The sequence below is a fragment of the Macrosteles quadrilineatus genome, unplaced genomic scaffold (assembly GCF_028750875.1).
Source record: "Macrosteles quadrilineatus isolate MER2022 unplaced genomic scaffold, UCM_ALF_1.0 Scaffold_8__2_contigs__length_117827958, whole genome shotgun sequence".
In the NCBI taxonomy this organism is placed as follows: domain Eukaryota; kingdom Metazoa; phylum Arthropoda; class Insecta; order Hemiptera; family Cicadellidae; genus Macrosteles; species Macrosteles quadrilineatus.
The window spans coordinates 28919551-28945480 of NW_026542601.1; the positions used below are offsets into that span (position 1 = coordinate 28919551).

Consider the following 25930-nt stretch of genomic DNA (forward strand, 5'->3'; position numbering starts at 1 on the left):
CCAAAATCCAGAATATTACAAAATACACAAGAAAGCCAAAACTAATGATGATAAAACAAAAGTCAGTGGCAACAGTAACAAAAAACAATAGTTTTTTTTAAAAAAGGGTTTTAAACAAAAAATTTTTTGGGTTGAACAAAGTGCACATTATATAATTAGCAAAAATATGATCTACAGAATCAAAATTAGAATACTTTTATTCCAAGACTGATCCCAAAATTAGTTTAGGGAAACATCTTCCGAACAATTTAATTTAAATGTTTTGTTAATCAGTAAAGAATTGACACCAATTCTTAGTTTTGATAATACCGACAAATAATCTATGATTACCGAAATCAGACAAAATTGAAAATATTAAGTTAAAAATGAAAAATACTAAGAGACACAGCAAATAGCTTATAGCTACTACAAACTTAGTTTACATTTTGAATTACACCAAAATTAAAACAAAAATATAGAAAATAATAAACACTACAACAAATTGTGGAAGGAAACTGTTTTGGGAAGAATTGGGAGTCCAGCTAGCTTACCTGGGAAAATTAGTCCAGTGTCGGTAAATTTACAACAAAATGTCACAAAATTGAACACTCTTTTTTTGGTCCTTGGTTAAAATATAATCCCTGAAAAAGTCCTATTCTAGGGACACAAAATAGCAGTGTTAGGTTATGTATCCTTCGTCATGTATCTATAAGCCCGGGACTCTTGTTTTGAAAGTTGCTAGCTCAACTCCATGCCTTTATAAAACAACGCCAATCATTGCGTTGGCTCTATGTCAAAATAAAATAAAAAAATAGATTACATCTCTTAACATAACACCGATTGGTTGTTTCATTAAACAATTTCCCTGCACTGAAACACCCAATTCTAGGTAGCAAACTTTTCAACATTTCTGCAATAGCAAATTACTGTTTAAAAACTTAACAACCAGAAAGTAAGTTAGAAAACACAAAACTTTAACTTAGCTTAGTAATTGAATTTTTAATTCTGCAAGGAATGTTACCATTTTCTGCGTTCCACAATGCCCATGGCCGGTATCATTTGCTGTAAGACGTCGAGTCTTGTGGCAGTTGGACGTTGGAGAATGTGTAAAACACAACAGAGCCAGGTGCGACAACTGCACTCAACACTGGTACTTTGTCTTGAAACCTCTGGTTGACTTCCCGCAGCTGGGCTGGGCTGGGCAGAGGATCTGTTCCTCTACAACACAAATAATTGTATGAATCAATCATAAATCATTAGACTAATTGACTGGTTTCTTGAACAGATGACACCAGGTGCTGTCTTTAACCTTACAAGGAACAAAAACACTGTAGTATCACTATCTACCCATTCTCCATGCAATTAGCTTCCCAACAAACCAAGCAGAGACCTGCACCAGACACCCATAAACAAAAACTTACAGAAAGTAATTTTTCCTAAATGAGCTGCATGTGGCTTGGCTTAGGAATACAGGAAGAGTGAATCCTAACTATCTAACTAACTTACCCCAGAAAATAAGTTCCAGATACCATAGTTGCTAGCAAACTAAAAGTTTGTAATATATTATAAAGATATTACATTATAATTTGAAAATCACCCCTTTAAAGAAAATAAAAGAATGGGTAGCATTCTACTACTTCTTTCTAAAAAAAAGTCCTGTTGAAGGGTGAAATATACAATTAATTGTATTATAACTTATAAACCATTTGTGTGCTAGCAACTGCTTGGAACTATCCCTTTTCCCTGAAAGTTATGACACACAATGCTCATACATTCATAGAAAGTAGTGATGTGTCAAAACCAAATTTCAAAACCATAAAAACTTTGGAAAAATTTCGGTTTCGAAATTCGAAGGCTAGTTTCAAGATTCAAAAGTTTCAAAGTTTATTTTTATTTTTTAAATACTGTCATTTTTTTGTGTCATTATAAGCTGGTAGCAATGGAGCAAACACATCTCCATTAAGACTAATGAAACAAGTAAATTGTATTCTGAACTGCAAAAAGCATCTTAAATACAGGAACAACCTGTAATTCAGTTTCATATCGATATTTATTAAACACAAAGAAATATTGACCACACAATGTTCTAATTAGAGTGAAATATTCATGTTTATGTTAATGTCAGGAGTTTAATTAATTTTAATATTTGTTGTTTATAAGAATATGTTTTTTAGGGTTTTAAGTTTATCCGTCACATTTATATTATTATGTCTCAGGAGTCAATCTCTTTCAGTTTTGATCGCATAATCATAATGAAAATGTTATCATTACCTGTATTTTTAGAAACCTTGATCAGGTAACTAAAAAGTTCCACGTTTAGGTTTTGAGATTCGAGATTCGATTTTTTAAGTTTCGGTTTTATTTTCGAGATTCGTAATTTATGGTTTTGACCATCACTAATAGAAAGGTTTAAAAATACTGGAACCTCACGATGAGTGCAGCAGGAAAAAACTAACCAACTTGTAAAAGCAAACAGGTTTTTATCAATTTCGGTCCAGACACAATTTTCTCACTTCAATTTGAATAGTTTAGGCAAAACAATAATTCCCAACACAAAATTCCAATAAACAATGAATTTACAAATACCTCGAGAAAGAACTTTTTTGGCATTCCTGTAAAAATGTCAAGAGTTTGCATTACAGTCCACATTTTAAACATCCAGACTACATTATTTTAATTTAAGTTTAGAAATTGAAGTTTGTCATGTTATAGCTTTATAGCTTCTCGCCAAGAAACTTGCTTTATTTTACCATCTCTCATGCAAAGTGTGCTGCTTAATTTGCTCTTGGAATTTTGCTATGTAGTCTACTTGTCCTTTACATTAAAATCATCACTAACTATGATATATTTATCTCTAAGGATTTCTTTGTAGAAATAGCACCCAAAAATAGATTATTGATTAATTGTTTGAGCAGGAACAAACCATGTAACTAAGAGCACCATTCACACAGTGGGCTTTTACGCACTCCAGTGAGCGCTTCAGATTCTGACAAACATCAGATACTTGATGGACTTGGCATTCCGCCCAAGGCAGGGGCCTCTCACTATAATTACAAGAATACTTTCTCTTACCTAAGTTAACCTGCAATACTCTGACGGTAATAATTGCTTAACTCATTAAAACAAATTTTGAAATATAAAAAGCGTAAAATTAAATTTTAAGTAGGACTTACTTGAAAACAACAATCCTGTACTGAGGAAGGCCGCGGTGGGATTTACGGAACTCTACTGGAAGGTACAAGTCAAAACTGATCTTCAGCCTTAAAATATCTTCAGGTGGTGAGGCACTGAAAGGACTGAAGATCTGAAGGGCTGATAGGACGGTACCTGTAGGGAAATCAGAGTGTTAAATTGTTAAACTGAGATAAGGTATACAGAGTAAGGAAACAATTGTACCAAAAAATGTCTTGGATTAGAATGTTTAAGGGGTGCATCAGAACTATTAGAGAGTAGACAATTGATTTTTCAGAGTGAAAACTAACCACAATTAACCAGTGTCCAAATTTGAAGGCAGACAACAACTTATACAAAAATTTTGACAGCTACAAACTAGCTGGGTGGCGTCTGATGAGATAGAGAAACATTATTTAGGAGGCTCTGATTTTATCAAGTTTTACTGTGAAATTTAATCATAAAAAAGTTAAATGGTTGTTCATAGAGATATTAGCCTACTTGCAGAAAATAAGAAGGATATCTTTCCACATTATCAGAGTAAAATAAATTTTTGTAATACATACCTATTGTTTTACAATGTCTTGGTCTTAACAACGGCTTGAGTTCTTCATCTTCTTCATTATCAAATTCATCTTGACTCTCTGCGTCTTGGGTAGTAGAGAGAGGTAAATTCTGTTTTTTTACATCTGCCCAAGTAGACACCTTTTCTTTAGGAGAATTTTCAGAAAGATCAGTTCTGTTACACACATTTTCACTACTTGAACAGCTTTCAATACTGTTTACTTCTTCACTAGCAGCTAGAACAATATTGTCACTCATATTTGAAACAGTCTCACTATTATCTTTGTTGGAGCTTTCAGCTTCATTATCAATAGTGTCCATCTCTGTATTTTCAGTAGTGTCTACCTCTGCAACCTGCACTACAGGATCTAATACTTCTTTTAGTTCATGTCCATCTTCTTCAGTTTTCACATTGTTAGCATCTTCAGTTTTTATAGCAATATTTTCCTCCTTGACTTGTGACGGTTCTTCTTTCACTAGATTTGATATAGGTAAACTAACAACAGAGGAGGTATCACTGGAACTTTCAATTTTAATCTCTACCCTTACACTTTGTCCAGCTTCGCCATGTTCCACCTTTACTCTAACACCACTGACTCCTGCTGACTGAGCAGTTTCTTCAGATTTCACTGCAACTCCTGTTTGGTTTTCTTCTTTCACTGTAGAGCCTTCGGCAGATTCTTGTTTCACATTAGCTGTTGTTGGATTTGATTCTTCTTGTTTTACGTTCCTTTGTTCATTCAACAATTCAGATTTGACCCGAACAGTAGTTTCATTTTCTTCCTTGACAGCGGGTGAAAAAGAAGAGTTGCTTACAGGACTATCGAGAAAAATAATTTCTGGGACCGTATTCTCTTTGGAGTTTGCATTAGGACAACTCTTTTGAGACACTGCTTCCTCCTCTCTTCTCTTTTTTGCTTCCTCCTTTTTTCTCCTTTTTGTTTCTGTCCTATATGCTATTTTGCTGATCATACCTCTCCTAGGCACAAAGTCATCATCATTGTCATCAATACTGATGATTTCCACAGGTTTATTGGACGAATTTGAAGATGGAATTGGGATGAAGTCTAACTGAGAATTTGAATTTTCCTCACCAGGAACACCAGGAAGAGGGATATCAGGTTTAATGTACGCAGGATCTATAAACTGATGGCTTTGCAATGGCCCTCCTCTTGAATTCTGTTGAGAAAATCCACCTCTTCTGTTTGGGTGACTCCTCGGATATCTTCCTCTTTTGTTCCTGAAATTTCCTTGATTGTTTCTAAAATTTCTTCCATTTTGATGGCTGCTGCTCAAATCAAACTCACCATCCACGGAGATACTGCGATCACTTTCAACAACAGGTGAATTGGAGTCATCAGAAAATCTAATGTGATTAGGAGATCCAAAATTTGATGTCTGTGGCATATCAAAGAGATTTTCAAAACTGGGATTATTTCTATGAGGCAGGTTAAAAGCATGGTGATTTAAAATGCGTGGCTCATTAAATGTTAAGTTTTGGTTCACTGGTGGAAAGTGATGCGTGGCCATGGGAGGAAAGTTTTGGTGCATAGGGAAACGTGGCCTAGGATTATAAGGGATTATTCCATTACTGATATTATTCTGTGGCATATTCATCATTAGTGCAGATGCAATTTGCATTACACCTCTTGCGACTAAAGAGACGTCATTTCCACCCAAAATCTGAGCTAACTGGGGAGTTTGAAATACAGCTTGTGGTCCTCCAAAGGGCTGGTTGGGGTAGAAGTTATCAACAGTGTTGTTGTAATACGGATTGAAACTACTGAACCTTGGGCCGTGAAAGTTCCTTCTGCCTCTATACCCCTGACGGAATACTCTAGCTCGCAATACATTGGTATTGTAGATATATGAGGGTTGCTTCAGAACAATACTATCTGGTATTAGTCTCAAATCCGGACTATCAAGTGTCATTAACCTTTTATTTTGTCCAGCCATTGTGGGCATCATGTCCAAAATTTCGTTCCTTGATTTCTCCACTTGAAACACAGGTCTCTTAGCTCCTGAAGATGGACGATCTTCAGAATTGACAATATTTTCAGCATTAATATTTTTTTCTGAAGGTTTCTTTTCTTCACAGAACTCATCGACAGATGCAAAAGTCAAATGGCTCATTGTCGGGGGCCTTACAAACTTCTTTTTCCTAGACGTGCTTCGCTTCCAATTCCCATCATAACTTTTCTCGCTCTCTGAACTACTGCTATTATCTTCCTCTTCTTCTTCACTATCAGAGGATAAAGTCTCAACAATAATTTCTTTTTTCGGTACAGGTACTTCTATGATTTCATAATCTTCATCGTCCCCTAGATTCTCATAAACTGGATTTGGAATTTCGTCAATAATTTCTATGTCACTGTCAGATTCATCATCATCTTTATTCTTTTCTCCTTCTTCTTCTGATGAAGATGATGATGAACTGTCTGCTATATCGATGACTTCAATAGGTTCCTAGAAAGAAAAACATAATGATTGTAAATAAAATACAAATATTACAAGATATTTTTGTTCACTTAAACCTCCCAGTGTTATACATCGATGCATCGATGGTAATGACACGCTCTGGGATGTCAAGCGTCGATGTGTCAATGGTAGTGTAGACTTACATATTGTCTTTTAACTCAGTCAATTTCAGTCCAATTTGGAATGGATTGATATCACTGTAAACAGCAGAAAACTGGCTTTCTTCTGGTGTCTGCTTCACAAACTTACTTTTGTTTGTCTGTTTCACTGTTTCCAGATGTTTTGAGACAAAGATAATGTTTTGCTTGCCGTGTTGCGTGTTGTTGTTGTTGTTGTTTACAAGTTGTTTGTTACTATATTTTCTTTATTGAAAACAGATTTTTATCTGTTTAGATTACATATTTAGATGTACAAAATAATCAGTGATGACTAACTTGTTGGTTTGATGTGTTTGCAGTAATATATTTTAAGGTCATGTGTAATGGCTGTAAAGTCATTGTAATATGTCTAGTGAGTGATTTTGCGACTATTCTTCGATCATATTTATGACTCTTGTTGGCTGTCCTAAAAATTAAGTTAACCATACTAAAGTTCATATTTTATTTTTTGTTATAATATTTAGAAATAAATGGCTATTTCAGATGTTTTATTTGGTTACAATTACTCATAAAAATAGGGGCACAAACATTTTTTTCATATTTTTATTTTGTATTTTTTTATCCTTCTAAGTATTTTTTTTATGGTAAAATAGTTATAAAACCCTAATTATATGTGCTGAATCATAATGTGCATATATTTAGCTGCACAACAATATATAACAAGGTATAGTTTTTTTACAAAGTAGATTTGTTACATTTTTTAATAAATATTACTGCAAAATGCCCAAAATATTAACCACACAAAAAATGACTGACACCAGGAGGGTTAAAAGAAAAGAAGGATTATGCTTGTAATTTCTCATGCTGCTTGTCATTAATTTGTCATGCTGCATGTGATTATGGCATATTTAGATGAATAGATTTTCATAACCATTTACCAACAGATCCTAAAGGCTCCGGCCTAAGGGCGCTGCAATATGTTTGTGTCCTCATTATTTATTCGTCTTACTTATTTTCTCGGAAAACTTTTATCGAATGTTAAAGACTAAAATACATCTCTACATTTACTTTCACTTTGATTCATTCCTTTTCCTTTCATTCACTTTCATTCCTCTACAAATCTAGTCTTTTGCCACAAATAGGCTACATGAATAAATGCAGTAGAATCTAAATCCAGCCATAGTCATAACCTTAATCCTTTCAATGCAAAAAACAACGGAATAGGTATAATATTATAAAAGAATAGCTTTTAAATTTAACTGGAGATGAAAAGTGTAAACATCAACACTGTACACCAACATATATCAATAGTTGTATAGCCTAAGCTGTGTAAAATAGTGTGTGTAAAGAGTACCTCTCTTGAGCGGTTTAGAGTCAAATATAAACACGCAAATAAATATTTTCCCTGAAGAGGAAATGAATCTATTTTATATCAATTAAAAGCAAGAAAAGTATATAAACCTGACGACCATGTCAGGTTGTATTGAAATTCTCCAAATACAAAAAAAAAACAAAAAAAAAACCAAATACTGTATACTAACTTGTTGAGACAAATATTTTTTATGACTGAGATTACTATAATCATAGAAGAAAAATGCAAATAAATATATTTTCAATAACAAATAAAAATGTATTATAACTAAATGTAGTATGAATTAAACTAAACTAAGTAAGAGTGAATCGACACAAAAGTGATTTCAAATATCGTTTAGGTATAATAAAATACGAGGGATTTATTTGTTTTTGATTTAGGGAAATATCTATCTGGGCTGAATCGGTAGTTATTTTGAAGAAGGCAGAAATGTCTTTTTATACAAACCTACCAAGTTTCATCTTGATATTTTAATTTTTCGTGTTGGTGTAGTACTTTTTTTGCAGTCTGACAGGCCAGCTGGCGGACTATTTTCCACATTTTCTATTTTTTTCATCAAAATGCTGTTTATGGTTATAGGCCCCTATTCTAGCCGGTGGGACACACGGGAGGGACTAAGGCTAACATATCTTGTAGTGTCAGCGTTCGCCGCTAGAACCGCTAAGTTGAAAAAATGTAAATTGATTTTTTAAATTTTTATTTATAAAATTAACTTTTTAACTATAAAATTATTTGTAATAAATTGTAAAATAAATTTTTTATTTTTAAAATTAAACTGTCATAACATAACCTAACCAACCAGACTTGCTGATAATATAAAAACTATATAAAATAAAAATCTAATTAATGATAACATATAATTTTTAATTATAAAATTTATTTTAAAATTTAGTATTATAAAATTAAACTGTCATAACCTAACCTAACCATTCAAACTTGCTGACACTATAAAAATATATAAGATAAAAATCTAATAAAGCTTCAATATTTAAAAAAGGTTCTGTTCATAAATAAAATAATAAATGCATCAAATTCTAACAAAAGGTGTACAGTTAAGAAGTATTCGCATTCTAAGCAAAAATCGTTGACAAAAAGTTAAGGTCCCCGGCAGATTTCGAACCCGGGACCTCATGACCACCAAACCGGGACGCTACCAACTATGCCACAGACGCCGCTGACATCACATCGTCTCGTTACGGTAATCGTGTTGCCTCAAGAGAAGACATTAGCCGAAAAAGATATGACGTCACTACACCTTTAGCCTTAGTCCCTTCCGTGTGCCAATTCCCTATTCTAGCTACTGCCTTGATTGCCTTTTACAACTGTGGCGATACCTTGAACATCTTCTGCAATCACTGTGACACAATGAATTTTGTATACCTACATAATCTTTGCAGACCCATTTTGCAATCACCAACGTGGCTAGAAAGTAACAATTAGACTCATCTCAATTAGGGTTGGTGCCCAATTACTCAAGATTTTAGGTGAGACTTGAAATCCCATTCACCCATATCCAATTTTAAAAACCTTATCCACATTACAAATTAGTAAAATATTCATCTGCTTGATGTTTGTGTTACCCTAGTGATTGTGCTCGGTTTGACAGGAGATGTGTATCCAAATCTTACTTCCACGTCTTCCGGGATTTCAGAAATAACTATGGGCGGCTGCCATCGTTCTGGGGGACACACCGGAACATCCTCTTCCAGATCAAACAGTGAGCTGCAAACAAATTAATAAACTGTGTCAAACAGTAGTAATGATTGCAAATTGTAAAATAATATAATGGTATAATGGAGAACTTGTGCTTCTAAATTTTCAGTTTATTGGAAAATAACCAACACTGAATTTGAATGTATGTAAGTTTAATACAGGTTTAAGTACTAATAAAACGTTTGGGATGAGGTGTAACTTATACTTTTTATAACATGTATATTTTTCTATAGGCCTATTCAAAAGCCTATGATAAAAATTTTTTTTATTTTTATTTAGTAAAATCTAGTTTTTCTAGAAAAGTAAAGTCTAAAGAAGGGGTTATTATTTTGGCAGAGAAGATTTTTTAGTTGAGGAGGGTCTCGGTGCTGGATTCAATATGTTATTTTCTACTTGAAGAGTTGAAATTTTTAATTTTGTGTCTGTAAATTTAGTATTAAAAAACAAAAATATCTCATTATTGGTATTTACAGAAAACCTAAATCAGATGTAAATGTTTTCTCGACAGATTAGATATTTTAATTGATTATTTTAATAAGCCTCTGAAAAAGGCAAAATATCAGTATTTTTATGTGTTCTTTGACTTGTCTGCAACCTTTCATCTCTTTTTTTCTTGGAGTTAGCTGTGTCCTCTCCATCCTATATATTTATTAATCCAAGCTAAATGCTTTTTCGCTACACTAATGTGAAATGACCTGTTTTCGTAACATGTTTATCACCTGCAAAAATTCATCATCACATTGTTTACTACGGCCAAAGAATGTTTACTATGCGAAAGTAATGTTAACTATCTTTTTTGGATTTTGCCAACGTAAACAAACAAATATTTGTTATTGTTTTGTCAACTGTTTCAGTTTTCAACAACTAAAACTGTACAACCAAAGTAAATATTAACTGTAAATTGAAGTTATAACCTAAAAAATGAGTTTTGTAATGTTCAAGAAAATAATTAGCCTTTGTAGTGTAGCGAAAAGTAACGTCCAAAACTCAAGTGAAAGTGTGTCAATACATATTCTTGACCATTGATAAATCTCACACTTTACACACGGTCTCAAATATGTAATGACTCACTTTCTGCTCTTGTTATGAAATATACTATTTCCTAAAAACATATTTTTATATTATGTATTTTGACACTATTCACTGGATTGCCAATATACATGAGTTATGATGGATAAAGATGTTTCAATATGAATAGGAATTGATTTAGTAAATTAAAACACATGCAAAATGTAACTTAACCACTCATTGGTGGTCGTTGAAGTAAACACCGGCAACTCAATAGTCTGCCTCCTCAGGCTTAACATCTTGGTATAACATATTTTTAACTAGCTTAATATATTTTTAGTTTTGATTTTTTGCTATTGTCGTTAATCCGCAGCCTGGTTAAATCCACTCGTGGAAGTCCACTTTTCCTTTGTATTTTAAAGGAAAGCCAAGTGGTTGATTAGGATTTTTTGAAAAGAGGATAAGGTTCAGACAGCTCACCTGAGAAAGTTAAAAGTTCAATGGCTAATAGATACACATAAAAAAACACAAACATAACACTGATACTTCCTCCTAATCAGAGAGTTCTGCAACCTACTCGGTGGAAAAGTCCAATATTAGGAGGAAGTATCAGTGTTAAGTTTGACTTTGACTATTGATACAACTAGACACAACTTGGTGACAATTTATTATCTAAATGGACGTAGTTAAATTGAACCACCGACATATTGTGCTAAAGTAAATACAGTAGGCTAACTGATTTCTGTTGAATTTGCACACTTTTTGACTGACTAAAACTGATCTATAGTATCCTTTACGTCACGTCAACTATCAGTAACAAAAAATAAGGTAGAATATAAAATTTTAGACACAAGTGCAATCTACGACGGGCACATTCAACTATGCTATTTTTGAAAGAACAAAAATTGGCACCTATATGAACAGCTTGTTCATATAGATTGGATGTCTACTTTAGTAACAGTCAATGATAATATGCAAATGAGTTTTTACAGAAACTCTAGGTAGTTAATGTGATAAACTGTGTGCTGCATTTGAACATATCTTTACCTGATTTTTGAGTGAAATCCTTCATTCTGTTTTCCACCACTTTGGTTCTCCATTGCTTTTTTTATAATACTGTCTAGACTTTGTTTCTTAAGATTTGTAGATTTTTTTGCAAACATGTTTCGAAGAATCCCCAACGTTTTCTCAGCAAGCTTAAATTTCCTTCTTTGAATTTTGCGTAGCTTCCGTTTTGTTCTACAAGAATTAAAGTCAGTTTAGCTGTAAACAACTAAAATAAAATAAAATTGCACAGTAACATAGTCAGTAAGCTGATTTTTTGAAAAAAAACAAACTTTTACAACTTCTTTTGAGGGTTGTGTAAACAAGTTTCTACTGTACAAATCTTAAACTCCAATAATCCTTTATTGATTTTAATTGAATTTAATTTGATTTTTTTAGGTACAGATGTAGTGAAAAATATAATTTGTTTTGATATCAAGTTTTGATTGTTTTAACTCTTTAAGACAATAACTTTTGATCGTTTTGAACTCTTTGAAGACAAAATTCACTCTCAAGGTGTCCCACCAGGGGCAGGTCGGTTGTACTTACATTTATTGTTTAAGGAACAAAGTCTTGAATTTGCAAATGGGTTGGTAATTTATAAAGTCCATTGTTTCCATCATGTAAAGCTAAGTTGTTCACTTATTGCAATAGACAGTCTACATAATTGTCCTTAGGGAAGGCGGAAGGGTGGAAAATTATTCAATCAAAATTGTTTGTTTTTCTCGATAAAATATAAAACAAAAATGTTCACTAGGCTATACATACTGTTTTTACTACCGTATACTTAATTTTCTCTCAAAATTGTCTCAGTTGCTACAAAATAAGCTTAAAATGATCCAGTAAATCTAACCAAACCCCTATGACTGAGGTTACAAAGATGTAAACTCCTATCAATTAAATGGATGCGTCAAATCCGAATCTATCGAATCTTAAGAAAAGATACGGATTCGACACTCAATTAACAAGTTTCGAGAATCAACAAAAAATATTTTTTGAATAGAATTATAAGGCATATACTGTGACATTGCATAACCATAAAGATTATTGATGTCGTAATATACACTATACTGTGACATTGCCTAACCATAGAGGTTATTGACGTCGTAATATACAGTAGGCCTACTGTGACATTGACTAACCATAGAGGTTATTGACCTCCTTATGTAGTGTAGCACTGTGACATTGCCATTTTATGACAGATTTAGGTTAATAGGTTAAAAGATGTAACCGATTAGTCGTCTATTATTTTTTCCATGTGTCAAAAGTAATTACGTAACTTTTCATCGCAAAGAGTAGTCATTTATGGTTAGTGTAATATTTATTTTTAAATGGTTCCTATTCCATTCTTGCTTTTTTAATCACCATAAGCCCATTTATAATTATTTTTGGGACTCAAGATTCGAAGATTCGAGATTCAACCATCACTAAAATGGAGTGACTAAATAAACAAAGGCTTACCCCATACACTTCAAAATATAGTTTATACTTACAACATTCCAACAGGGCTATTCAAAGTTTTCTTAGATACATTCACCTCTTCTGAATTCATTTTCACTGATTCAGTAGATTCTTGGGTTGAATTGAAAACATTTTCTGTAGTACTTGTTGAGGGTAAATTTGTGTTGTAATTTTCTTCGATTTCAACAGAAGATTCTTTTTCTTCTGTGTCCATATTCTCTTGGTTATCTTTAATCTCTTCAATATTTTCTATAAGTTTAACGGATGCTTGATTTTGATCACATGACTTTTTTGCATCAATTCGATCTTCTAGTACATCATTATTCTTTTTATACTTATTGCACTTTTCTGCGACTGTATGCTCTGCACGATCATCCACCTTATTCTTAACACTGGGTTCAACATTATCATCAGTTAAAGGTGTTTCGACATCAACTCTTTGTATTAAATCATTGTCAGTTTTACGCTTTTTCCGATTTTCTATGGCTACATCTTGGGCACTTTCTTTGGCCGTTTTTTCAGAACCTTCATCAATACCTATTTCCTCATCAACATTTTCTTCTACATCATCGCTCTTGCGCTTTTTGTGCTTTTCGTCTTCTTTTCCTTGTGCGCTTGTACCCTCCGCACTACCTTCCGTCTTCTTTCCAGATCTTTCTTCAAAATTACCCAAACTTTTACTCTCATCAACAAAAATCTCCTCATTGGCATTATCTTCTATCACATCATCAGTATTATGTTTCTTATCTTTTTCTTCCACTGTATCTTCCATGGAATTTTCCATCGAGTCACAATCTTGAAGGTAATCTAAAGCTTCATTCCAAGTTCTAATCATTTCATCAGAATCACTTCCATCAGTGTCATCGTCTGTATTATGTTTCTTATCTTTTTCTTCCACTGTATCTTCCATGGAATTTTCCATCGAGTCAGAATCTTGAAGGTTATCTAAAGCTTCATTCCAAGTTCTAATCATTTCATCAGAATCACTTCCATCAGTGTCATCGTCTGGTTTTTGCTTTTTATGCTGTTCTACAATTACATCATCCGTTTTAACTTCAACTTCAATATTTTCAAGATTATCTGAAGCTAGATTGCCATTACTTGGTATCTCAACTGTATCTTTCTCTATAGCAAGCTCCTCAGCATTTTCTGTCTCTATGTCTTCAGGGATTTGCTTCGTCAGATTTTTAGAATGCTCAATACTACAAGGTGCTGATTTTTCACTGTTACATAGATTTTTATCACTGCTTTCCTCTCGCACATCTTTCTCAGGTACTTTTTGCATTCCTGCAATATTATGTGATTTACTCTCCACCACCACTTCAGCACTCTCAATATCAGCTTCAGTTTCATCTCTAAGGGTAATTTCTTGAACTTTCACACCACTATAAGTCTTGCGCTCTGTAAGATGCTGGTCCAGTCTTATTGTCCTCTCGTAAGCAGTCACAGTGAGGTTTGGCATATGGCGTAGCACTCGGTAACCAGCCCGACACAAATGAGCGAACACTCTGTACTCATCCATAGTGCATCCGCTCTCAGGTTTCAGAAGCAATGAATACCCCTTCTGTATGGACAGAGGTACTTCGCCGTGGAAACATTGCAGACAGTTCTGAAAAATATGGGTGTATCAATAGTTTGTTATTAAGTTTTTGCGAATAAATCAACTTTTTGTGAAAGTTATTTAGGTATTTTATGTAAAATAAAAATTGTGTCAAGGAAAAATATATTGTGAAACTGGAGGCCTTAAACTATTTTCTAGTATGATGGAGAAGTATATGTGGACTAATATACTAGTTCTAGTAAGGTTTGAGTATTTTTTACTGAAACTAAACCAATCGGTAAATAAAAATAGTCAAATTGATTAATTTATTTTAACAAAACAAACGTAAATATTTCCACAACATTTTACATATTTTTTATCAAAAAATTTATTTCCAAACAAAACACCACAGGATAAATAAATAAAATATGTATCTAGAGAACATTTTCACTTTAACTCACAAGTAGGTTTATCACAAGACACACATGGACATTGTGTCCATTTTATAAAAACAAAAATCTAAATGCCCAATCAGATTCAAAGATGAAATTTACAATGACTTCATCTGTCCCATCAATATCCGCTAGAGCCAATGTTTATTTTAGGTTGGCCTCTCCCATTAGCTCTGCCACAAAGGAGTGAGGTTGTGAGTTGAACACCACAACCAACAACCGAGACAGGATCTAAACCCTCCATTTGCACGGATGTTTTGAGGCAGGGAAGTGCCATGGAGTATTTATCAGACCCAATGGTCGACCACCCTTACATAGACTGTTAACTAAATGCTCCTACCCATTAGTTCTAATTCTACCTTAACACGTTCGCTGCCGCCCTTCAATGGCAAGCGAAGCCCAGGTGCAGCGCTGCATCGAACGAACCAGATTGCCGGACGATTGGCTTTAAAATTTTGTTCTGAAGAATAGCAAATAACGTGCGGTGATGTACTGCGTTACGACGAGAGTCAACGTAGTTTGCTAAAATACCCACAGATAGCAGCACTGCTTGAATTGTAACCGGTCCCATTGTATTGCCAATTTGATGGAGAAAGACGGGACAGTAAGTTGATTTCTAATCTTGCCAGACAGGGATTTTACGGGGAAATTTACTACCAACCTACACTACAACAAAAAGCAAGTCACATACAACGCAGGACTAAAATGTACAAGCAACGCTGACAGAGAAACAAAGATATACAAAAGGCATTTTCGAGCGTTCCCGATCGGGTATGGACGCACCCGACGGGCACCAAGCACCATACCCGATTGGGAATGGCTGCATACAACGTGTTAAAACAATCTTACAATCCCAGTTCACTTAAATAAAGATCTGGTACTTCGCAGCGACACTTCAACATAATTAGTAACAGATCTTTTTTCTAAGTATACAGGGAAAGTTTCTTTAACGACAAAGTTAAAAAAGTTTGTAATACGTTTTACAAACCATTTCCAACAGGAAAAGGACCTCTTCTGGAAATAACCAGTCTGCATCTTCCGCATGATGGCCAAATGTCTCCCAGTGTTTGCTTTTACGACTGACTGCGGCTTTGTGCTTATCAGGTCTCCAGTCAGCTGACATCAAATTACTCCTGGAACGAATGAAATATAACATTTATCAATTAATCACTACAAGGGTTTGCCAAAATACAAGGCCAGTTACAGCCAAATGGCCCTGTACTAATGTCTTTAGAGTCAGCTAAAATCAAATTACTCCTGGAATGAATTAATCATAATATTTTATTTGTTCAAAATAGTAGTAACAAGGGTAAAAAAATACTAAACCAGTAACAAACAAGAGCTAAGTAATTATTTCTTTTTCAATCATGCCAACTTTTAAATCATGCCAAAGTAGGGACAACTTATAGTGAAATATTTTATTTTTATGTGGCTACAAACTGTCTAAGAAACACCAAAATAAAATTATTAAGTTACCGGTACTTTAAAAGCCCATTCTAGACTTAGGCTACAAGAAGCTTATCTCTGTGTTGAAACGTTGCCACAGCTGGTGCATAAAGATGGGTATTTCCTTTACATATTTTTAGTGTAAACTATGTTGTCATGTGAAAAAGACGAGCTTTCTCTTCTACTGAAATGACTTATTACCAACAACTATACATGAATAAATAGGTATTTGAACATAGCAGCAGCCAGGTTTCTATAAGAGTTTAGGTCTACACATGCTTGTTAAGTAAAATAAACTAAATCTCACACATACTTTCTAACATAAGCTTGTCAACAACCTTTTTGTGTGTAAGCAATGGGAGTAACTATGATATTTTAGAGGCAAAAAAATCACAAAAGTTTGCACAAACTTTGAACCGTAATTGTTACAGCAATGGGGGGTTGCACTATTTTGTTTGGAATTATAAGGACTATAACACATTAATTTCAATCAAAACCGGCTTTTTTTATCAGATTTTTTATTTAAGGGGTTTTTATGGGAAAATAACATTTAAGTTACAATAACTTAGGAACCATAATTTTTACGGAAATGGGATTTGTACCACTTTGTTCAGAATTTAAAGGACTATGACATACTAAATTTTCATCAAAATCATTTTCGATAAAATCCAATTTTTCCATTATTAAACTTTTTGGTTTTTATGAGAAAATCATAATTAAAATCAAAATTTCCAAAAAATTAAAAAAATAAACTACTGGAGATACCATGTATTAGTACCTAGGCCTACATGCCAAATTTCTTCAAAATTGGACTATAGGTGTGCTCTGTACCTACACATTCACACACACAGACATCAGTTCGAAAAACCAATTTTTTTGGGTTCAGGGGGGCCTAAACAGATATATATTCACTAAAAACTTAAACTCGGTAATTTTGATGAAAACAATACTTTCTCCATATACTATACATATAGGAGGATAAAGTAAAAGGTTTCGTGCTTTTTATCACTGAGAGCAAACTCTTATCCGGGAATACTGTGCCGAGGTCAAAGAGACTTATTGGTAAATCCAGCCCTGATTTTGGTAGATTCTCAATATTTATTCATAGTTTCTCTGGTAAATTGAGGTTTTCTCAGTTGTACAAATTGGGTTTGATTTACAACAGTTTTGCACAAAAATTAGAAAAAATCTTTATTTAACATAATGATATAACTAAACTGATACTCACTCTTTTTCAATTCTCTCTGCCTCCAAGAGAGTTTTACGACTGTCGAGAGCACTTTGAATCTGCTTCTGTTCGAGCCATGAGTGATTTGGCTCAAACTCTTTTACTCCGACAGGTGGTAGCTCAAAGTTTGTCTTGGAGTTGGTCAGAACCATTTTCTCACCACTAGACAAATTATGAGCAAGTTAAAATTTTTATTTGAAAATAGGCCTACTAGTAATCAATAAACCATCTTACATGAAAACCCATGGATTAAATAAAGAAAACCCCTGGGAGAATAAAAGGGAACAGGATCTGTATTATTGTGTTCACCAATGTGTTTGAAGTGTTGAAACTAAGTTAAGTCACTCATATAAGCTTGCCCTTTTCGAGAATTTTAGGGTAGAAGAGCTTCTCTCTACATTCCATTATCTAAGACCTATTGTCTTTGGCAGGGCCGGTTCTAGGAATTTTTCAGAGTTAAGCGAACACCCGAATCAGCGCCACTTAGAACTCCCCCCCCCCCCCAAACCATGAACATAACTTAACCGTATTTGTGAATTTTTTTCCCAATAATTTTGGGAAGAATTTTTCAATAAGTTTAGGTTAGAAGAATACTTGCAATAAAAGGCTGTTTATTATTCGCAGAAATTTAAAATTTTTCCAATTTTACTCATCATACAAACTTTAGCAAAACCAAGGCCACACAAAAAAAACAGGCTTTAATGCTCATCAAGCATGACCTCACGATAGAAGACGGCAATGACGTAATGTTTGCCGTTTGTGATCAGCTGCTTGTGTTAATCTTTCCTTGGAAAATAAATAAATAAATACCTAAATCATTGCCGTCTTCTATCGTGACTTCTTTGGGCTGAATGGGGTCGCCACCAGATGATTTAAAAATCTACTCATTGATTTGGCTTGTTTTTTTTTTATCTTCCTCTTCCAAATTCACCTTACGCTTTCTATAATAAGTGCCAGACGGTTTCTTTTTTTCTGCCATTGTTTTCTTAGTATCGGCTCGCAAGATGTTTTGCTCATTCATTCAGTTTATACTTTCTTCTTATTTAATGCGCTAATTATAAATTAAACTTAAACCACTCGTAATCATATACTTATCAACAATCATGAATCATCAAAACAATGCCAATACGATACCGATACGGTATACGTATACTTTAAAAGAGTGCAATACAACGTAATGCTCTGCTCTAGGATCAGAGCCAGAGGCAGAAGGGAGAGAAGGGAAGTTTCATGTTGTGTCAAGTGGCGGTGGGGCACACGGGAGGGACGATGGCTTAACATAGTGTCAGCCAGCGTTCGCCACTAGAACCGCTAAGTTGAAAAATTTAAATTAATTTTATATTTTTTAGTAATAAAATTAACTTTTTAATTATAAAATTAAACTGTCATAACCTAACCTAACCAACCAAACTTGCTGATAATATAAAAAAGATATAAGATAAAAATCAAATAAAGTAAAATCTTTGAAAAAAAGTCAGCCTCTCGACGGGTCTTGAAACTCGAGACCTCCTGATCACTAGTCCGATGCGCTATCAATTATGCCACGAACGCCACTGGAATCACATTGTCCCGTTACGGTATTCATATCGCCTCAAGAGAAGACATTATAGCCACTAGAGATATGACGTCACCACACCTTTAGCCATCGTCCCTCCCGTATGCCCATCCGTGACAAGTGGCGCTGCGCGCTTGCTTATCTCGAGCATGAGCGAGTCGTGAAATGAAACCCACAGGCACCGCGCTGTACGCTGCCAACTGCCGAGCGTCAGCTCACTACAAATCGAAACTGCAAATGGCATTGAGTCCTTCAGTTGTAGTGCTGTACAAATATACACATTTTTCAAGTGCTGTTGGTACAAACAGAATAAATGCCTTTATTGTGGTGCTTTGAATACTTGAACTCTGAGCAAAAATATACAAAATTACGTTGTTAACGTAAAAAAAATTGTTCGTTGTTCGTCGTTGTTCGCGTAGTTCGCGTATGGGTTAAACCGGCCCTGGACTTTGGGCATTATCAATAGTAAGATGTATATTTACCGGTACCTACAGGCCTAGCAAAATGAGTATCCAGCATACTTGAGGTAGTACTAGTTGGTAAAATGAAGCTAAGGACTCAGTTTTTCACTAAAACGTCAAGCATAATGGTTTGTAACCAACACATCAATCAGATATGTTCAACAATCGCTTGCATCTCAATGTAGGCCTATTTAATTTTTTGTAATGTGTGGACAATTAAAAATATAAAAACTCAATGCAATTCCACATTTAGCAACTTAACATATGCAACTATTAGTCCTATTTAAATATCAGATGTAAACTCTGTCAGCCATCATCATTGAGCCCATTTTATCTATGGTGTCTTTCGGAAGCACAGACCTATTAACTTAAAGTTCTTTAAGCCTCCCCCAGTTTACTATCCCAGTTGTGACAGTTAACAATCATTTTTTAACACGCTCTAGGGCCCCTCAATATGATACAAACTGCATTGTAACAATTATCGTTGTAATCGGCAGATTAAAAGCTTTCCTCCAATACTTGCCTGCAGACGCTTACTCTATGCACGCTGTTGTACTGCAATCAACGAAAGTTGCCAAAGTTTTCTACCGATGAGCTGTGTTTACTGCTGTTTGAAATATCCCCCCCCCCCCCCGGAAATTGTTGCTTTTAAAGTGAAAATCACACATTTTTACATAGCTTTTAATGATTTTTATATTATATTTGCTTGCAAATAGTCTATATAATCTCACTTAATCTATATATATAAAATCCAATGTATGTTTGTATGTTTGTATATTTGTATGTAGTCCTTTATGGACTCCAAAACCGCTCGACAGATTGTAATGAAACTTTTAGGCATTATTCAAGGATGGTTTGTGTGAAGTTTGGTGCAGATCCGTCAATAGGGCTCCGCCCCAGTGGCTCTGGAGTTTCCCATGTTAACCTTATGAGTACTCATATTTAAATGGAATTAAAGAATCTTAACAGCTGGTGCAGCTAAACAATTTGATTCTGTGATGTTCAATAGCATTAAAAAGTTAATAGGTTTACCAACAGGGTGCAGCACTATATTTTTTTTTTTATTTATGAGAACAGCTAATTTGCAACCAAAAGGTGAGTGAGCGTAGCGAACGAACTTCAACCTGGAGGCGAGTTAGCGTAGCGAACGAGCTAACCTGAAGGCAAGTGAGCGCAGCGAACGAGCTCCAACCTAAAGGTGAGTGAGCGTAGCGAACGAACTTCAACCAGGACGTGATTGAGCCATGCGAACGAGCTCATCTTGAAAATGAACGAGCATGTGACATAAAACCACAATAGGACAGGACGACGTCTGTCGGGCCAGCTAGTTACGTATATTCTAGAATGATGTAACAGGCCAAGGCTCCCTTCGTAACCTCTTGGGCCAAAATCATAGCTCAATCCTAGCCTTCCCTAAAATATTTACATAGGGGTCTATCCATATCAAGTGATCCAGAAAAAAAATAATTGGTTGCTTGACCATTTTTTAAATAAATAATATTTTTATCCTCGATACGTATATCAATTCTGGGTTCAAAAGCGATTTAAATTTTTTTTAATCTCTTTTGTTACTTCTACGGCGGCTATTTTTGTTTTGCGGAACACGCAAATTTTTGCTCATGTAAGGGTTTGCGTTAACTTGCATAACTCAGTAACCATGAACACTAGAGTGGTGAAATAAAAAGTATTTTAATCTGGGAGAAACAGTCTAAATATTGTGTTGAGTACATATTTATTGAAATGTGTATCAAAAACAGTTTTCAACCCATCTCAACATTTCATAAGAAAACGGAAAAATTTCAACTTTTGAAGGCGTATTACCGTTGGAACGAATAAAATCTAAGACTTGATTTTTTTTTTGTGTGTAGCAACTCAGTAGAACTGTTTATATTTCAAATATCAACCCTGAGACTTAATTTCTTTAAAAGTTATCATTTTTCAAAAATTGAAATGTTTTGAAAAATTGAAATTTTGAGTCTTGATATCTTTGTTGGGACAAAGTTTAAAAATCTGAAATTTTTACCAAAAACCCCTCTTATGGTTGTTATACTGCTGTATAAATTTCATCTTTGAGATTTACTTATAAAGCTAAATTACAGTAGGCATATCATGAAAATCGCCAAAAAAACCATAAGCTCGGCCAACGTCGCTAGTACTGTGGGTAGCTTAAAGATTAATTTCCTATAGGTGTAGGTAATTATTTTATTTATAATGTAAACTTATCTTAATGTACTTTCAAAAGCCCAAAACAGATTTTTAACTTAAACTTTGTACCCAAAGTACAAATTATATGTAGGCCTAGGCCCCTACTTAATAAATAAAATCCTGCCGATCTTTTAAGTTCTATTCATCATTCAATTTAAATAAAGCTTAGTCAATTCTATTTATTTTGAGGTCTTAAAATAGATTTTCCATTCAGATAAAATTTACCGTAACCCGTAACATAAATCAATAAAAAGTGTTTATTATGGTATTTTGAAAAGGAATTACTTATATTCTGTGGGAACTGATAGTCCATACAGGAAGTCGTAATTGAGTCACAAAACACAGAATTTCATAACAAAAAAACTCATTATCATAACAGATGAAGAAATCACTCAACACTACAACAACAAACTCCTGGACCGATTTGGGAACTGTTTAAAGATTACTGGAACAAGAAGCTTACATTGCTTTATTCCTGTACCGGACAGTAGTAATGTAAGGTCTCACTAGCAACTGAATATGAAGTTCATTCAACATCACAAGCTGTAAAAATTACACTTCATACAAAAGACTGTATTGCATGTGTGTATGACAATCAGTGGTGGGTGGCAGAGGTGATTGACATCAGTGACCAAAATAAAGATCCAGCAGGACCAACAACCGCCTTTAAAAAAAATGATAAAGACCAAGCTTGGGTGCCTATAAACAAAGTTAAACTGACAACAACACTGGAAGGACATACAACATCACCCTCAAACTGAATGAAGAAATATCCAAACTTCTTAATGAGCACAATCGAAGTATAACAAAATACCCCCGTCGCAGCAAACCTGCATACTAAGCGAATTTCCATTTACCCGGCTTGATTTCTACTAAAATATTCCCTATAAATTTTCAGATTTATTTCCTATTTAAATAACATTAATTTTAGTGAGTAGTTAGGTTTGCTGCTACGGGGAAGATGTTGAGGTGTGTTTTTTCAATTGAAATATTGATAGCTTAGTATGAAATAAACCAAATTGCCAAATTTAATTAAAATATATCCATAAACAAGCAAACTAGAACAGTTTATTTATTCTCCATAAGAATAACATGGGAATTTTAAATTTACAATTTTTTTAAGTTTCTCCGTAGTCAATGAACATTCAAAAACACTTCAATATACTAAATTATTTTTTTTTTTAAGCTCTTCAAAATGGTCTAGAGAGAAATTTAGAAATTTAAAGTTTTTAGGGTCAAAAATGAGAAAAACCCATTTTTACCCCATAAAATCCCCCATAAACCCCTGATCCCACGTTCCGATTATGCTGGTTCGCGAACTCGTTCGAATAAACGTAGGTTTACACGTTTGTACCAAATTTCATCAAAATCGGATCAATTTTGCTCGAGTTATTGCGCTAACGGACACATATATAAATATATATATATAAATATATATATGTAAATATATATATATATATGAATTTGAACGGATGGTGTTTTTGCCCTCTGGGGACCTCAAAACGAAAAAGTAAATCGGTCCCGGGTCTAGGTCTTACCATGAGACCTACGGTAATAGCTTATTCCCTATATGGGAAATTCGCTAAAACACTAACAAGTAAAAAAAGTTGTATCGAGGCCTACCTATATAATTCTTTAAGAACTTCAAACAGCTTTTGTATGTGAAATTTCTAATATTCTTTATAAAAATAAAAGTGTTTCAATAAATCTATATAAATAATATTTATTGTAAAAAATTTGTATAGGCTAACTTAAACTCAAATAAAAATAATCTGATAAGTTTTTTTTTATTTCACAAAGACAACAAATTTGCAAGAAAAAGCTATAGGCCTACATTACTTTAAAGTAGGTAAGTTAACATTAAATAAAAATTACCTACAGCTATAAATTAATCTTTAAGCATGAGATTTTTTCACCATCAGCAAGTTTGGTTGGTTATGATGGTTTTATTTTTTAGACTAGCTGTACCCGCGGGCTTTGCCCCGTTTAACTTCATAAGTGAGCTCGTTCGCATGGCTCAATCACGTCCTGGTTGAAGTTCGTTCGCTACGCTCACTCACTTTTAGGTTCGCTGCGCTCACTTGCCTTCAGGTTAGCTCATTCCCTACGCTAACTTGCTTCCAGGTTGAGGTTCGTTCGCTTAGCTGTTGTCATAAATGTAAAAGAAATAATAGTGCTGCACCCTGTTGGTAATCCTTGTAACTTTAATGCTATTGAACATCATAGAACAGAACCAACTAACTTGTTTAATTGAAACAGCTGTTGAGATTCATTCATTCCATTTAAATATGAGTACTCCTCAGGTTAACATGGGATACTCCAGAGCCACTGGGGCGTAGCCCTTTAGACGGATCTGCACCAAACTTCACACAAACCATCCTTGAATAATGCTTAATAATCGCTGAAAGTTCCATTACAATCTGTCAAGCGGTTTCGGAGTCCATAAAGGACAAACAAACAAACATACATTGGATTTTATATATGTAGATACTTATATTTAAAAATATTGATTATTAATCAATATTTTCAATTTGATAGTTTCAATGAATATTAGCGTAGCCCAGTTAAGAACCAGTTAAGAAACTGTACCCCACTTCCATATCTTTTGGCACAAACAACCTAATGGGGTACAGTTTCTTAACTGGGCTGTGACGCTAATATCGATTGAAACTATCGAATTGAAAATATTAATTAACGATTGATATTTTAAAATATACTATTATGAAATTAAACTATCATAACCTAACCTAACCAACCAAACTTGCTGATGGTGAAAAAATCGCATGAAGGTTTACTAATCAAATCGATTGTTTTAATCGATATTAGCGTAGCCCAGTTAAGAAACTGCACCCACATAATGAAAATATCGATCGATTATTCAATAAAGGCCCTAGGGTATCATTTGGTTGTTTAGATAAGGTCGAAAATATTCCTAGGTTTCTAACCTAGGCTAACTAACCAAATTATATATCAAATTAAACAATCAAATAATCAATATTACTCATTCGGTTGTTTGTGCCAACAGATATGGAAGTGTACCCAAGTCCAGGTTTCTCTAAAAAATTGTGAAAAAGCTAAACTAGAAGAACAAGATAATTTAGGCCTATATATTAGAAGAGGGGACAAGATATTGGGTTTTTTATCAATGTTAAGATTTGCTAGAGTAATCATTTTACCTCAATAATGTTGGTGAAGTCATTTTTTAAAAATCCTTTTCTCAAGGTTCTGAAATAGAACTAGGCTAGGCCTAAGTTAGGTCTTATTGGGAAATTCCTCTTGATATCTGTATAACTTAGCTTATAGTTTATTTTTCACTAAAATTTCAAAAATATGATGGAAAAAAGCAAATAACTTATGTAAATTATATGTTAACAATTCCTGCATTACATTTTTTTTATAGAAATCATCTCATTGTAGGCCTTATATTGAAGAGATGTGCGGTAATTTAGTTTCATAACCTAAAACTTGAGACTTGAGGAGAATTCCTTTGTTATTCTTACTCTTACTATTTCGATCATATTTTCCTCCTTGATAATTTTTTTCAAATTTCTTGTTTTTATCATTGTCATTAAAAGTAGGTAAAGTACTTGATTAAGTGAGCAGTTTGAAACACGATTGGTCCTGCCTACCTAGATGATTGATTATGAGGAATAAAGCATGGCATGGGTATATTGTTTGTATTCGATCAAAACACTTATTCGTGCTTATTAATGCCTTTGAGGTGCTGCTGGTCGAAAATATTGAATAAGAGTTGTTTTCAGTGGATTCCAGGATTTATGTTTAATGTTCAGTTTTCTTACACTCGAATCTGTCCTCGTCCCAACCGTGGGGTCCCAGTTTATCGACATCCCAAAAGATCGACACTGAAATAGTCCCACTTTGTCGACAACTCAAAATGTCGACAGTGTCGGTAATATGGGATGTCTGTAAAGTGGGATGTCGGTTATGTGGGATGTCTGTTATGTGGGACGGTTGTGTAAATTTTCCCACTTTATCGACACGCAAAATGTCGACAAGCAAAACAGATCGACAAAGAGCGGGAGATTCAAATTGAAGGTGAACAGCTCTTGCTGAACAGATCGGTTGAGTATAATGAGAGTCGTTCTTTTTTAAACTCCGAACGACTTCTATTCACGGCGCTTGCAGTCTCCTTCA

The 25930-nt window shown here is 34.1% G+C and overlaps 1 protein-coding gene across 2 annotated transcripts; it reads right to left on the bottom strand.

Moving 5' to 3' along the window:
* Positions 1–25079, bottom strand: LOC129000840 (uncharacterized). Of its 2 annotated transcripts, none has more exons than XM_054427886.1 (9): positions 24952–25079; positions 17555–17716; positions 15869–16013; positions 12921–14497; positions 11431–11622; positions 9291–9384; positions 3717–6180; positions 3153–3306; positions 1–1197 (listed from the first exon to the last, which is right to left on the bottom strand). In XM_054427886.1, the coding sequence occupies exons 1-9, from the start codon at positions 24972–24974 to the stop codon at positions 1035–1037; spliced, it is 4974 nt and encodes a 1657-aa protein (XP_054283861.1). In that variant the 5' UTR covers positions 24975–25079; the 3' UTR covers positions 1–1034. The 2 variants fall into 2 exon arrangements, with proteins under 2 accessions (XP_054283861.1, XP_054283860.1); XM_054427885.1 differs by having other exon boundaries at positions 9243–9384.
* Between the last annotated feature and the right edge of the window lie 851 nt (positions 25080–25930).